Below are 15953 nucleotides of genomic sequence, written 5' to 3' on the forward strand. Positions count from 1 at the left end.
GTTAGTCTTGCCCCAGAAAAACCCACCACTCAAGGGGTTGAAGAAAGTCAAAAGTTTTTTGGCCTCAAGAATTAAATTTGTCAATCAGAGTAGAGAGTAATTTGTATGTGCTGATATATGCAAACATTTGTAATCAAAATGACATACGGTTTACCTTAGATGGAGCCACACTCAAAGCAGCTCCTGGTGATTCTATCGCCATATCCCACCAGCTGCCAACAGAATGGGACTCACTTGCCCCATTCCTTCAGAAGCCCTGCCTGTTTCCCTAAAGTGGAGACGGGCAGGGAAGCACACTGTCTGCTGCCTTGCTATTGGGGACAATACAGATATGAACCAAGATAAGGGCAATGAACCAAATAGCAAGCCTCAGAAATAGACCTTGGATGATTTTGTGGGGACTGACTTTTTCAGACATACACAGGACGTGCTCTAGCAACTTCTTGGGTTTATGGCTATGTCTGAAAGGGGTATTAACACATTGGTACTATACTTGAAAGTGTGACATTGATGAATAATATACTCCCTTTGCCATGTAAAATGTTCTTAAGAAATATGCATTTCCAAAGCTGCTAACTTTTCAGTACATTAGAAGTCACAAAGTCACATTAAATGCATGACTAAGGGCAGTGTTCTTAATACAGGTCACAGAACTGCATGTCATAATGCAAACCAAGGAGAATAGTAATACCCACCACAGCACTGCTTTGACCTGGCTTAACATGAGTGGTCTCAAACACAGAGTCGTGTGAACTGTTTCCAGGTTCTGTTCACAATGTAGAAAGAGTCGGCTTACAGAGATGACTCAGCTTAGTGGTCCCTTCCCAATTAAAATTATTAATGGTCAATTTAATAGATAAAACCAGTGCAGGTGGCTGTCCATTCTAAAAGGTGTACAAACATAAGCAAATCCAGTCCCCCACCATATAATTGAACATAAGGATGAAATAAAAACACAATTTACCCCATTTTACATTCCAATTCTTTGGGCCTAGGAGTCATGTGAAAAGATTCCAATAATCTAGGGCAGGGGTGGCCAAACCTGTCCTCAAGATCTACCAACGGTGCATGTTTTCCAGGCAACCTGTGGATCTATAGTAGGAATGAATGCGGCAGGTTTGAAAATGTGACCGTTAGTATTGACTACAGCTGTGCACCAGCTAGGTGATCTGGAAAACATGGACCGTTGGTAGATCTCGAGGACCGGTTTGGCCACACCTGATCTAGGGCATCGTGATTCAGAAAAGTTTGGAAACCAGTGCATTAGGACCATGGCATCCACTATTGGGAATAGTTACCTGCGTCAAGTGGAGCTAGCTCACAAAGTTACAATACAGTCTAAAAAAAAAGGAATAGAAAGAACCTACAACAAACCTTATCCCCCCCCCCCCCCCTAATGTAAGGACATCAAAGAATTGCCATACTCACATGATGATTTCACATTCTGGTATTGTATTATCACAGCACCCGAATTTACTACGTACGCAAACGTAGTGAAATCGCATGCGATTTTGATGCTTATAAATGGCATTTAATGTACTATAGCATTAAATGACATATGTCATTTATTCCCCCCCCCCCCTCCCCAGTATGGATCGTGATCCTGAAGTGTGGCGAACGCAGCGGTATGTGACCGACCTTTTCATACCCCCGCTATCCACATCGGCATGGAGTTGATTTTATATAGTGTGGCGAGCCACTGAGCCCGAAGCGTGGCGAGCCCCACAAGGGGACGTGTATTATGTTACATGTATTAAGCGTCCGCTCGCCACTCTTCGGGCTCGGTGGCTCGCTACACTATATAAAATCAACTCCACGCCGACGTAGATAGTGGGTATGAAAAGGTCGGTCGGAAGTGTACCATCACCTCTCGCCAATGGATGGGGGGGGGATATGAGATATCAGTTCTGATGGAACCTAGAATAATGTCATCGCATTGCATGCCAGACAATAATGGCATGCGATGCGATTTTTTTGTCGCATCCTATCTTTTTAATGGATTCACTGACACAGAGCAGTGAATACATTAGATAGGAATATCGCATTGTATGCCATACAATATGGAATGCTATGCGATTTCACTACCGTGAATAGCCCTCTACACAAATGGAGTAGTGGGCGCCGTGATAAATACACAAGTACCCACATTCTCCCCACAAAAGTAGGGATATAAGGGTAGGTTTTATACCTTACCCAAAAATCTAGCTCCACCCATCCTCCCACTTCACATGCTAAACCATCACAGGTGGACATGTATTAAAGATTATACGGTACTTGTTTCCTAGCACGGCCACAATCTTATGGATCGTGTACCTTTAAGTTAAGGTACACGATCCACACGATGGACCCGATTTCCTTTGAAATCAGGTCCATTTTGCCGGCTAGGACACAATATCGGGGGCATCGCGTCGGTCAGGACCATTAACATTGGTCCCGACGCGAAGCCCCCGATTTTTCCATAGGCTTCAATGTTAAAAAATATTTTAACATTGAAATCGTGTCGGGAAAGGTAAAATATCGGGGGCATCGCGTCGGTCAGGACCATTAACATTGGTCCCGACGCGATGCCCCCGATTTTTCCATAGGCTTCGATGTTAAAATATTTTTTAACATTGAAATCGTGAGAAAATGTGAAAAATGTGAAATGGGCCAATATGACCCATTTCACATTATAGATGTCCCCGTCGTCACTCCACGATAGACGCCAACCCGAAGCGTGGCGAGCGCAGCGAGCCCGCGAGGGGCGGCGGCGGTGCGCGTCCTCCGACCTTTTCATTCCCCTACTATCCACGTCGGCGTGGAGTTGAGAATAGAATAGTGTGGCGAGCGCAGCGAGCCACCGAGCCCGAAGCGTGGCGAGCGCAGCGAGCCCCGCGAGGGGACGCGTATAACTTCACAGGTATACGCGTCCGCTCGCCACGCTTCGGGCTCGGTGGCTTGCTGCGCTCGCCACACTATTCTATTCTCAACTCCACGCCGACGTGGATAGTAGGGGAATGAAAAGGTCGGAGGACGCGCACCGCCGCCCCTCGCGGGCTCGCCACGCTTCGGGTTGGCGTCTATCGTGGGGTGGGGTTTACGCCATTAAATTTGGGGGGGTTGGGAATATTTTACATTGAATCCAATGTAAAATCGGGTCCCAGGGACCCGATTCACATTTCATTCAATCAAAAAATCGGGTCGAAAATCGGTCGGTCGCATCGCATGCGACCAAATCGCATGCGATGCGATCGACCCGATTTTTCCGACACGACCACCCCGATGTAAATCGGTGTGGCCGTGCTAGGAAACAAGTACCGATTATACTATATAATTATAGAAAATTGCCCATAGCAACCAACTTTGTTTCTACCCCTCATTTAATAATCGTAAATGTGAAGTAGATACGGATTGCTATGGGCAACTTTTCCACTGGTTTAAAGGCTTGATACATCTTGCCTTGTGTCCCTTGCTAAAGGTGATTGCATTTTAGTATCTGTGCCAATGGGAATTAAAAAGGAAAACCATTAATTACATACCACCAGTTACAAATACACTCTACGATTGGTTTGGGAGTTTAAGAAGAGGTTTTGTACTATTCAGTGTAAGCGTCAAGCTTATATATCTTGGTGTCCACATGTTGCTGCTTTTACAGTAAATACTTTCAATACAATCTATGAACAGGTGACCAAATACCACAACATTACCATAGTATAAGCTGTCACTGAGTTGTAAGATGGGACCTTGGCAAGCACATACACCACCCTGAGTGGTCAATATACATTTTTCTGCCACAGCTGAACCAAGTCAGACCTAGCCATAAGCAAATAAACCAGCCAGGAGTTCCTGATTTGTGTAAGTAGGCAATGTTTCTCACATACTGGATATGTACAAAACCAGTTTCAGATTAACATGTGGTAATGTTCATATATCTGTATGTAATTACCACCACTATTAGCTTCTTCTAATATTCTTATCCCTGTGGGACTCCATCATTTGGGCATAGCATAGACTGGATTGGGCAGCTTGAACCAAGTTTTATAAAGATGCAGATGGGCAAGATCTGTCTGATGGTCTACTAGGAAGAAAACCGGTGCACAGACCTGGTCATACAATATTCACAAAAATACAAGAGAAAGTTCCAGAAATGCAACTACCTGTTTAAAATATTAGATCACTTTAGTACATATACTCCAAAGATGGTTTTGTCAGGCTTAAAAGGTTCAAAACTGTTCCTTGGAATATTTCATTCATAGCATGCAAAGAGGTCATGTACACAGCAAGAAGTCCCTATAAAAGATCCTGGAACCTAAACATGCACATTTTAGGATTGTTTTATACTATTGAGAATAGCCACCATGGAAAATTAGACTTTAGGGTAAATTTATTTTGCTTCACCACTTTATCGTGGTGAAGCAGCCCTGCAGATCTCCTGAATGTATGATCTGCTTGTTCGATATGGGAGTGAGTTATCCCCACCCAACGGGGATACGCTTCCTCCCATAACAGATATGCACTCCCCCTGCTGCCAAGTACAGCGCATGCGCCGGTTGCCTTGTCTCGCAATGTGTACCAGCAGGCGCCGAGAAAAGTCAGTGCCATCCGGGGAGACAAACAATAAAGTTTATTGAAAAAAAAAAAAAAATGAGTTTGGATTATACAGCGCTATGTTCAGGAGATAAGAGCAGCAGCGCGTGGCCACAAAGGAACTTCATAAATAAGGTACGAGGCAGGAGCACACTTCCCCCTAAGGTGTATACGTTATCCCTCCTCCCCCATAGCGCCGAACGCTACACACCCGCATTGCAGGTATCATAGATCAGGGGAAGCGCTATTCCCTGCCTTAAAGCACGGGGATAGTGCATATTCCACTGAACAAATGTTAAATAAATCTACCCCTTTATGACAAATAAAAATGTGTAAAATGTTACATTATATAGGAGTAATGCTGCTCTTGAGAGAAAGGTTATGTAAAAGGTACGTGGCCATTAGGTTGAGAGTCAAAAGGTCAACCTGAGTTTTTCATTATTTATTTTTAAACGTTACCATACAAGTGGGCATAGAGGGAGAATAAGTGGCAAAGCACCATGACCAAAGCATGGCGAGCACAGAGGTACACTTGTCGACCTAAAAATGTGAAAAACTCTTGTGGACCTACTGCATGTCGACCTATTGACCCACCCCCGTAATGTAAGACCCAGCTGTGCACAACTTCATGCAAATAGGTGATGCCGTAGCTACTCGCATCAGCCCCAATGGACAAAGGTTCTGTATCATTCAGGTTTAGCACAAGCTTAGATGCGGAATCTAGTGATGCTGGCTTTATACAGTGGATGAGGGATGAAAAAGGAGAAACATCGAATTTCCTGCAGGTAAGTGACCTGGATGTGCCGGACATTATTGGAGGTCATTTAAAAACTTCAGAATTGTAACTGGGTTGATTCTTGGAGATAGCTGTGCATCAAATGTATATCACAATATTGTTACAAGAGACATGAAGAAGTGCTAGTCTTTGTACATACTATCCATACAAAGCTCGGCCGTCATCATTAGCAATGGATAAGTCTTGTACTGTTCATTGGTGTGATTTTAGTTAACAATACTGACAATCTGAAACAACTGGTGACAATGAGGAAGTCATCCTTCCAGTACATATATGATCACTTTGCGTATGAGCAATCAGTAACTCCTTACTGTTAGCACTGATTTAGAATAGCCCTTTACAATAAATAACCTCGCAGAGGAATTCCACAGTAAATGCTCCAATCCTGCTATTCCAAACATATGGGAAACATCTGCATCATCTCACATTCCGTCTTACAACTATGGTTCCTGCTACAATGTCATAGACTGTCCGATTGTGCTGGAAGAATAGCAGTGTAATAAATGCAGGGAAGAAAAATGCTATGGAAAAGTTCTTGATCCCAGCTCGTACTGTTGACCTAAAGAATAAAGAAGACAGAACTTTTATATTGCACTAAACAAGTCAGGTATGTATTACTTAGCTTCATCTGCTATGTAAATGAGCTACTTTTACACCTCCCCCTGATCCATATTTGTGGATTCCGTTATCCCTCTTCCCTTTACATATTTGTGGATTCAGTTATCACCTCATTCTCCAAAATTAAAATTGATTTTTTATTATTTTACACATTTAGGAATGTGATTTCTAATGTTTAAAAAGGACAGCAGAAATAAATCTAGTTATGTAATAAGAATATAAGCATTATAGTGTGGTGTTTGATGCATGCACTAAGCTGCAGTTGGATCGCGTCACATACAGCTACACACAATGTCCGATAACTGTTCATTTTACAGCAGCTTTGAATACAGCTAGTTCTTAGTAATACAATAGCTTGCGAATACTCATTAAGTACCAATATGCTGAAGGGAAGCTTTGAGGTACTAATTAATATCTTCTCCTTAGAAGTAAAATACAGCAACTAAAGGTGCATACACACTGTACAATTTTTTTGACCAATTTTGTTCATTTCGGCCATTCTGAACGAAATTGGTCAAAATATCTTTCAGTGTGTTTGCGACAAGAAAAATCTTGATCAACAACTGGCGGGTATGCCAGTTGTTGATCAAGATTTTTCGTCAACTGTGCATGCAGCTCAATTTGGATGTCTTTCAAAAAGAGCCTATAAAAACTGTAGCTAGATTTTTCGTCCAGGACACTGGGTTCAAGGGAAAAGTCTTTCAACGAAATTGGTCAAAAAATTGTACAGTGTGTATGCACCTTAAGACTGGCAATGTTTTCTAACTACACGTACCCACCATCCCTCTACAGATTGTAAGTAGGGTTCTACCTTTCCCGTTACAACCCAATCTTGTTATTACTGAGTTTGTGGAGGATGCTGGTAATATTTAAGTGAGTGATATAGATAGAAATGTTCCTGCATCTTTTTACCTGGGAGACTGACCCAGCACACTACAGCTGGGTACACACCTATACAACCAGCAGGATGATTGGGACGATGAATATGTATGTATGTATGTATGTATGTATGTATGTATGTATGTATGGAGGAGCGTTGGCTTATAACACTCCAGCAACAGGATGATTACATTACATCATATGTGCCGTGTTATAATTCTCAGGCCAACCTGCTGATACCATAGAAGCCAGAAAACACAGAGCTATTTCTAGCACAGTGTGTAAGGACCTCGCAGGAGGCCAAGATGGGGACACACTGCTCAGCTGATGGTCTAAGATAACTCCACCATCCGAGTGACTGGAAAGGGGTGTAGCCAGATGTACTGTAGTAAACCATCTCTGGGCTCCTAACTTTAAGTAAAAGGGACCAGGTCCATGTTTAACTTTGCATTAGGTTGATGTTCATGTAATTGAAGCACAGATTACAGGCTTTTGATTTCATGACATTATACAGAATGCAAACATCTGGTCACAATACACTTTGCAAATTAATTAATTCCAACACTTTTTTTCCAAATTGTAATGTTTGCCCTGCAATATTCTTAACTGGAAAATATTTGTTTTGAAGGAATTAATGTTAAAACTGAAAGAAGCCACTTACGCTGTCATATTTACATTGGTGGAGGGGATCACTAGGACTCTGTTTGGAGCAATTAGCACTGAGCTATCACATGTCACAACTCGAAGACCAAGCAGGAATTTCCCTGGAGTTGCTCCACCTGCACCCCAAATGCAGATAATCTTACAAGTAAGAGAAAGAAAAAAGAAATTAGGTGTCGGAAATAAAACCCAAAAGGTAGACGTAGCTTTTACACTATAGGTTTGTTGTTCAGTTGAAACAAAAAAAGTCCATTTATATTAAAGCGAAGAATAGGTTACACTAACTCTTCATCGCCTGCCCAGGATTCTTCCAGACAGACAGGGAATCAAGGAGCACTGCGCAGAAGATTCCTAATCCCGGATGGCAGAGTCAGGGGGTAGGTGCTGCTATCAAGTATTGCGGGCTTGCCACCTATTTTATTCTCCCTCTATGGGGGGTCATGGACCCCCACGATGGAGAATAGCCGCTGCCCGTGTGTCGGCCTTTAAGCAGTCAGGATTCCGATGTCGGTGTAATGACTGTTGGAATCCAGACTGCCGGTGAGTCCTCCTGCGCCACCCATGCCACTTAGTGTGCACTTTACTTGCATTTAATATGCTGTTGTGCCATCTGGCCTTCTCAGTTTTCCTGCTTTTTTTTTTTTTTTTACCGTATTTCAAATTTCAACCCAATAACTTACTTCATAAAAACAGACCAATAGCCTGTAAAAGAGTGCTACCGCCATCATTTTCTGTAAATCTTCCATTGACATATCTTCATCTACTTCTTCAATTATGTAATGCATAGCAAACTTGGAAAGGTCTCTGTGAGGAGGAAAAACAAATCAGTGAACAAAATGATTTCTCCTCACTACCGTTTCCTGAGCATTGTCACAAGATTACCATACCCGCATGTCAAACTTACGGCAGACAGACTATTTCAATAGCTAATAAGTCGACACCATATGATCCACATGATGAAAAGGTCAACAAGCAAAATGTCACACGGCTATGGTCAACATCAAAGGCTGACATGAGTTTTTCATTTTATGAATTTTCATGCTGTACCAGCCATGTAAATTAAAAAAAAAAAAAAAAAACTTGCATGGACCTTGTCATGTGTCGTCCAGTATACCACACCCTAACTAACCACCAGCCCACTCTATAGCGGTAACCAGAGCTAAAGGAACACCTGTACCATTACACTGACATACTGTACCAGCTAACACCAATCTGCGTGAGAATTTAAAAAGCTTAGATCAGAGAAGTTATGGATATTCCATACATACAGGTCTATTTATCAGTTGTGTGTATGCAACGACTCCACTCCTAATGGAATCATTTATAAACATAATTGGATACGCTGTATCCAATAAAAGAGATCAATAATGGTTTTCCATATAGATCAATTTTAGGATGAGGCTTTAATCTTATGGGAAGTAATGAGCTGTGGAGTAATAGGACAAGGACATTCTGATGCAACATACCATACATACCTAGTGGCTCCATATAAATAAACGATAATAATATACCGCGCTCAAGTTACAACACAACAAATGTTTGTTTTCAGGGTAAAAATAATCAGATGTTACAATGGCTTTCACAGACCAACCACTTTCATACTGCCTAAACGTTTTAAAAAAATCGGTATTTAAAAAGGGGTCTGAGCCTTCACATTGCAGTAGATTACCGTTTTTTAATACTGTTTAAATACCATTCACATCAGTCAACCCGTTTAATCCCCTTAACACGTTTCTAAGCAGAATGCAGGGGACAGCCTATCACAGGTCTGTATTATTATTTTTTTTTATTACTAAATACCGTTTCAGAGTTATTCTCACCACATAAAAAACGGCTCTGAAACGTGTAGGACTCTGCTTTTTAAACGTTTTGAAATACCGGTTATCTTTAACCGGTAAATGAACTTTAACCGGTAAATGGTGCTTTCCCACTGCAGCCTTAAATGTTTTAAAATGGAAAAAAATAAATAAATATGGCAATATACTGTTTAACAAGTGCGGTGTGAAATCTGTGCAATTCTACCCCCCATATAATAACAATACACTCACTTTATGCCACTGAAATGCATTATGCTTAATATAACAGCTGCTTTTATGAAAAACAGAATGAAGAAATCCACCATCTCAGCTCTGAATCTTTGCGCCAAGGTTGGAATAATATATTCACGTCCTGCAATAGGATATAAAATCATGTTATCTTACAGTTCTTGGTCATTGCAATACTGTAGATCAAGCAATAGATAGATTATAATTGTAATGCCCTTTAGCACAACCCCACTCACATGGAACAAAATTCTCCACTTAAAAACAACAGAGCTTTCACTCACAAAATTATGTGCATAGGACGTGTGCCTCACACGCACGCGTGTCCCATTTACGGCGGTCGACGAGCCGAGGCGGGATGCAGCGCTGCGCCAGGAGCACAGATCAGCGTGGCTCCATCTGTATGGGCCTTGTACATTAGGGCTTGTGTACAACTATGAATATTTCAAGTGGTGCGACATCTGCAACATCGCTCTCAATGCCCAAGGTGCCGAAGCCTGATTGACAAGCAACGGCTGTTTGGGGACAGAAACAAGGTGGCGACAGTTAGGGGGGGTATTCAATTACGGTCAAGAACGGCAATCCGTCCCGACAGCCGTGACCCTGGCCAGTTTGTTTTGCTCGACCGCGTATCACTAGGTGAGATTCAATGTCCCACCTGCCAATAAGCAAAAAGGAGGCGTATCCACATAAATGCCCGTGGATTAAGATTTAGCTGCGAATGCGACAATTCACGGCTGTAATTGACAAAAGCGGGCCCAACAGCTTTTAAAGCTGCGCCCGTTCTGTCACTTCAATCCTGTCGGGAAACACAGCATTGAATAGGCGCCCACCGCTATATTCCCTGTTGCAAATAGCAGTGGGGATTGAATACCCCCCTAATGCTGTGTACACAGGGGGTAATATGATTGCTGGGGATATATTGCTAGCAATATATCCCCAGCAATCATATTGCTCAGTGTCTCCTTTTCATCAGCGATAATAAGGAGACACTGCTACGGGGCGGAGGGGGAGCGCAGCAGCAGCAGACGCTACTGCTGTCACTTTGATGGGAGGAGGAAGGGAGCAGCGGCACGGGCTGGGGAGATCAACGTTGATCTCCCCGGCGCTGACCTCCCGGCACAGCGATCGCCGGGGAAAGCCGCTGGAGCATGCTACTGCGACCATTAGGCAGTGCACACGGGAGTGCGCAGCTGGCGATTTATCGCCAGCTGCGCTCCAAATCACTGGCAATATGGTCGCTCAGCGACCATATTTCCAGCGATTTTACATGAAATTGCACCCGTGTGTACTCACCTTAAGGGTTACATTTTCTGGGCATGCTGAAGCCAGTGACTCTTCTTCACTAGCATGAATTTCCCAGCCATCCCAGGTGACCCATGAATCTGAGAAACTAAAAGGTGGCGTCGGTGTACAAAAGGCGCCTGCTGCACCATGAGCATATGATCATATAGCTGCTGCGTACAAATAAGCTACAGCTCTCAGTCAGGCCTTTTATTCCCACTAGTACTCTGTATTCCTGGCAGCATTATAGGAAAGAAGAATAGACAGCAACACGAGAAATTGTGACATTTTAATATTATTTTGAATAAATCTCCATTTGATTCAGACCAGATCGCTGCTGTGTAAATTTGCAGAGGTCTGCATCCAGCTAGCCACCGCCCCAACAGAGTCAAATCCCACCCCGTGCAAGTCTGGGAATGGCTTGTTATAGATCATTGAGCTGTAAATCAATCACCATCTAATGATTTTCCCAGTCTGTGCGTAACACTGACCCTTTCATAAATCTGCACTAGAGACAGGCTGATCGAGGTCGGAGCAGACGTCACATGCCCTATCTGAAAACACCTGATTTTTCCTCCCGGACACTCCCAGGGTAGCGGTCGGTTTCCACCTATAAGTGGCAACTCCCACTCAATAAAACAGCAAGGGGATTGCGTCAAATAAATGTTACTGCTTGGCAATTCAATCAGCTTATACATGGCGGGTAGTCCCAGCACCTGCTGAATCTTTTGCGCAGCCATCTCCACATGTAAGTAGCAACCACCACCGATTTGTGACCCAGGCTATGATGTTAACAATACGGGAGACATGGGAATAACCCTAATACAGAGCAAGGATGGGAAACCAGGACATTTCTGCTCACACATAGCACCCCAGGTTATTAAGGCGATGTGTGCACCGCACTGTAGGATGGCCGCAGGATATGTACTAGGGGACCAATATCAGCTGTGCTTTTCACCTATGCATACCTCCCAACACGACCCTCTCCAGGAAGGACAGACTACTCTGCTCCTGGACTTTCCTCTGCATTTATGATGCAATCATCTGAGTTGAACAGGTACTTTAATAAGACAAGTGTTTCACCAGAGGTGATGGCAATAATGCACTAACAGTGAACAGAGCTTTTTGTCCCTCCTAGAATGGGTCATGGGAGGAATACTAATGGAACCTGCGGCATCACAAGAGCCCAGACTAAGAAAGGCTGGGATATGTAGTGCTCCCAGTCTGCCGGGCACCAAGGAGCAGGACTGGGTGAGAGCAGCTTAGAGTAACCTACCTGCAGCTGGCGGTCCTGTGGCCGCTGCACTGTGACTGGCCGCAGCAGAGAGCGGGGAGGCCCTCCCGGCACCACCGCCCGACACCCGGTTCTGATATCCGGCGCTGCCCGGGGCCGCGTTCAGCATAACTATGGCAGCTGCGGTGGCGCAACTGTTCTGCCAGCACAGGGACCCGCAGTGACACTGCCACAGCCACTCCTGCAGCCGCCGGGAGTACTCTGCCGCGCTCATCTTGGGACCCGTCACCTGGGGGTTCCCTCCGCCCGGTGCCCCGTCCCCACAGCAGCTCTGCCGTTCCCGTAGCTCTCCGGCTACTTGTGGAGCCTCCGCCATGACCTGATGTTACAGAAACCATCAGCAGGTGCGTCACCGTCTCTGACAGCCAATCAGCGCACACAGATGACGTCACGCAGACACAGCGGGGGCCATTTCCTCGGAGACCAGTAATTGACGCTGCACAGATGGGAACCCCTAAGTGGCTGTAATATATATTCCTCCAGCGCACACACTCTGTTGCTGAGACCCGCTAGGGGCTGGAAGTCTTAACAGACGCACACACAGTGGCCCTCTAGTGACTGATTGCTTTTGGGTTTTCTTTTAAACAGGCTTCTTATCTCGTTCTCCTTAGGCCAGGGATGGGGAACCTTTTAGCTGTTGTGGAACTACACATCCCAGTATGCCTTGCAACAGTTTTAGGGCCAGATGTACTAAGCTTCATCAAAAGTGATAAAATGGAGAGTGATAAACAACCAGCCAATCCGCTTCTGTCTGACAGTTCAAACACAGTTTGTGACATGGCAGGTAGGAGCTGATTGGCTGGCTGTTTTTCACTCTCCATTTTATCACTTTAGAAGCTTAGTCATACTCGCCTACCTGACCCTCTCCATGAGGGAGAAAATGCTCTGTTCCTGGACTTCCCTGGTAATGTATGATTGCCATCACCTGTGGTGAGCTAGTTACTTGATAACAAAGGTGTTTTACCACAGGTGATGGCAATCCTACATTATCAAGGAAGTCCAGAAACAGAGCATTTTCTCCCTCTTGGAGAGGGTCAGGTAGGCAAGTGTGGCTTAGTACATCTGGCCCTGAGCATGGCCAACTAGCAAAACTGTAGCAGGGCATGGTGGGATGGAGGGCCAAAGGTTCCCCATTCCTGCCTTAAGCCTAGGGGCATTCATTTATTTGCTGCCCACCTGGGAGCGCACTCATTGTGAATACAAAACATCTCTTTGTATAACCAGCTCAGGCTCTTTGAGCCGGTCCTGGTTGTAAAAATACAGGGAGAAAAATGACTGAGGTGCCCCAGTATTTTATTAACCAGTTCTGGACTCTTGGCCCGATCCTAGTTCCAAAAATAAAGGGGGAAAAAAGACATATGGATCCCCATATTTTTAAAACCAGCACTGGGCTCACCTAGCCAAGAAGGTAATACCACAGCCTGGGGGCACTTTTATGTTGGTCCCCATTTTTATGTTGGTGCCCTCCAGGGCACCACCCAAGGGCAAGGGCTGAAGCCTAGGGCTGTGGGTGCCAAGTTGATAGTCCAAGAATGGTTCTTGTGGGGTTTGTTTTTTATTAATCCCCTTGGGATGCCTACATGGAACGAAGAGGATGCGATCAACACTGCAATAGGTGAGTATTGCATTTTTTTATAGGTCACGTGGGTTACTACTATAGAAAAGGATGTGAAGACTGGAGAAGAGGATGTTTTAAAAAGCAGAATCTGCATGCCTTTAATGTGGTTGGAAACGTCCGCATTTAATAGATACGTGTCTATATCTCAGACTGAAATATTGACACACATCAAGTATCCCCTATGGGGTTAATTTACTAAAGTTTCTAAAAATGAAAAGTGCTAATGTTGCCCATAGCAACTAAACAATCAGATTCTGCTGCACATACTTTTTGTACTAGATCTCATCTCATCTCATTGCAAAACCTATGCAATGCGATGAGATGCGATATTGTATACAATATTGTATACAATAATGGTAACATGTATGGGCACCTTAAGATGCAGCACAGCCTAACCGAGGCATCACTGATTCAAAAGCAGGGGATTAGGGCTACTGGCGACACCCCCCCCCCCCCCCCCCCCCCCAAAAAAAAAAAAACACCTCATGGGTGTGTTGGAAGAGCTGCTAAGATAATAATTTTTTGTTAAAATGTCCCGGGCAAGCATAGTACCATAAGGGGCATTCCAGTGAAATCTCATGGCGACTCCACTGATTTGACATAGCACAGAGGGTCTATGATAATAAACCAATGTATGGAAATATTCTGCATCACAGACATATACTGCAATACAAATATTAGATAAAAAATAAACACACAGCAAAACACACAGCTACAGGCACTGCAGTGAAAACACAGCTGATTCATTCAGAGTGAAAGCGCCACTTTCAGTGAGAAAATGCGATGTGTGGCATCTTAACTTTTAATATCGGTCATAACTATGCGACTATGCACAGCGCCATCCAGGCATTGGTGAAAGGGATCTGCATGATATCAGATGGTGCTTACCTACACAATTCCATCAGCAAGCCCACAGAACACTTCCATGTGAGAATGCCTTATTGCCGCTTGGTAACACTCGCCCAGACGCAAAATAAAATCAGACCGAGATCCATCCAACTTAACTGCCCTTTAAATTGTGTATACAGGCCTCAACATGCACACAGTCTAATAGAAATAGCAAGATCCATACACAGACAGGAGCAGTGTTCAACTCTGAATGAGGTCCGCAGTATCCAACAAAGCCATCATAGCATCCCTTATAAGACATGGGCTATAAGTACAAGAGGCCAGTTGAATTCATTTCTGTTGGTACTTGTTTCCTAGCACGGCGCCCACGATTTTCAATTGTATGGCATCTTATGCATTGTATCGCATTGAATGCAATGCAATGCGATTTTGGCCCCCCTATACGATTTTTAATTGTATAAGCACCCTAATGGGTGCTTACAATGTTAAATGCACCCCCACGCCACCCCCACTATGAACGCCAACCCGAAGCGTGGCGAGCGCAGCGAGCCCGCCAGGGGCGGCAGTATGCATCCTCCGACCTTTTCATACCCCCACTATCCACGTCGTCGTGGAATTGACTTTAGATAGTGTGGCGAGCGTAGCAAGCCACTAAGCCCGAAGCGTGGCGAGCGGACGCGTATTATTTTACATGTATTCCACGTCCGCTCGCCACGCGTCGGGCTCGGTGACTCGCCACACTATCTAAAATCAACTCCACGCTGACGTGGATAGTGGGGGTATGAAAAGGTCGGAGGACGCGTACCGCCGCCCCTCGCGGGCTCGCTACACTCGCCACGCTTTGGGTTGGCGTTGATACTGGGGTTGGCGTGGGGGTGCTTTTAACATTGTAAGCACCCATTACGGTGCTTATACAGTTAATAATCTTATAGGGGGGCCATCGCATTGTATGCCATTGTATGGCATATACAATGGTATACGATTTTAAATTGTATAACATCGGGTGCCATCACGTAACATCGCATACCATTGTAAGGCTTATGGTATACGATTCGATGGGTGCCGTGCTAGGAAACAAGTACCTTTCTGTTCTATCCTCTAGACCAGTGTTTTTCAACCACTGTGCCATAGCACACTAGTGTGCCTTAACTGCCTTGAGCTGTTCTCATGTATGCCCCCAGATCTAGAGATGCCCAAAACTGTTTACAGCCACCACCAGTTCAACTGTTATTTACTGGTCTCTTCTTTTCATGTAAAGGGCCAATGTATTTTATTTTTGTTACTTGTGGGGACCAGTGTGATTGTTTTTATATGGGGTCCTATAGGTTTGTTTTTTTTCCTGTGGGG

The 15953-nt window shown here is 44.3% G+C and overlaps 1 protein-coding gene across 1 annotated transcript; it reads right to left on the bottom strand.

The window, feature by feature from the left end:
• Positions 1–4588: 4588 nt before the first annotated feature.
• FAM8A1 (family with sequence similarity 8 member A1) lies at positions 4589–12573 on the bottom strand. Its single transcript, XM_083187872.1, has 5 exons — positions 12122–12573; positions 9568–9688; positions 8200–8323; positions 7521–7660; positions 4589–5921 (listed from the first exon to the last, which is right to left on the bottom strand). Exons 1-5 carry the CDS (start codon positions 12453–12455, stop codon positions 5780–5782), a joined length of 861 nt encoding a protein of 286 aa, XP_083043998.1. The 5' UTR covers positions 12456–12573; the 3' UTR covers positions 4589–5779.
• Between the last annotated feature and the right edge of the window lie 3380 nt (positions 12574–15953).

Source organism: Crinia signifera, chromosome 5 (genome assembly GCF_055691185.1).
Source record: "Crinia signifera chromosome 5, ASM5569118v1, whole genome shotgun sequence".
Lineage (NCBI taxonomy): Eukaryota > Metazoa > Chordata > Amphibia > Anura > Myobatrachidae > Crinia > Crinia signifera.

What these genes read in the sequence shown, in the direction of transcription:
- FAM8A1 (XM_083187872.1), bottom strand. Translation starts at nt 12,455, where the DNA reads ATGGCGGAGGCTCCACAAGTAGCCGGAGAGCTACGGGAACGGCAGAGC. An exon ending in ATGCATTTCAGTGGCATAAA is followed by an intron (nt 8,324 to 9,567) that starts GTGAGTGTATTG and finishes TCCTCCTCACAG; the next exon opens with AGACCTTTCCAAGTTTGCTA. An exon ending in ACCAATGTAAATATGACAGC is followed by an intron (nt 5,922 to 7,520) that starts GTAAGTGGCTTC and finishes TTTATTCTTTAG; the next exon opens with GTCAACAGTACGAGCTGGGA.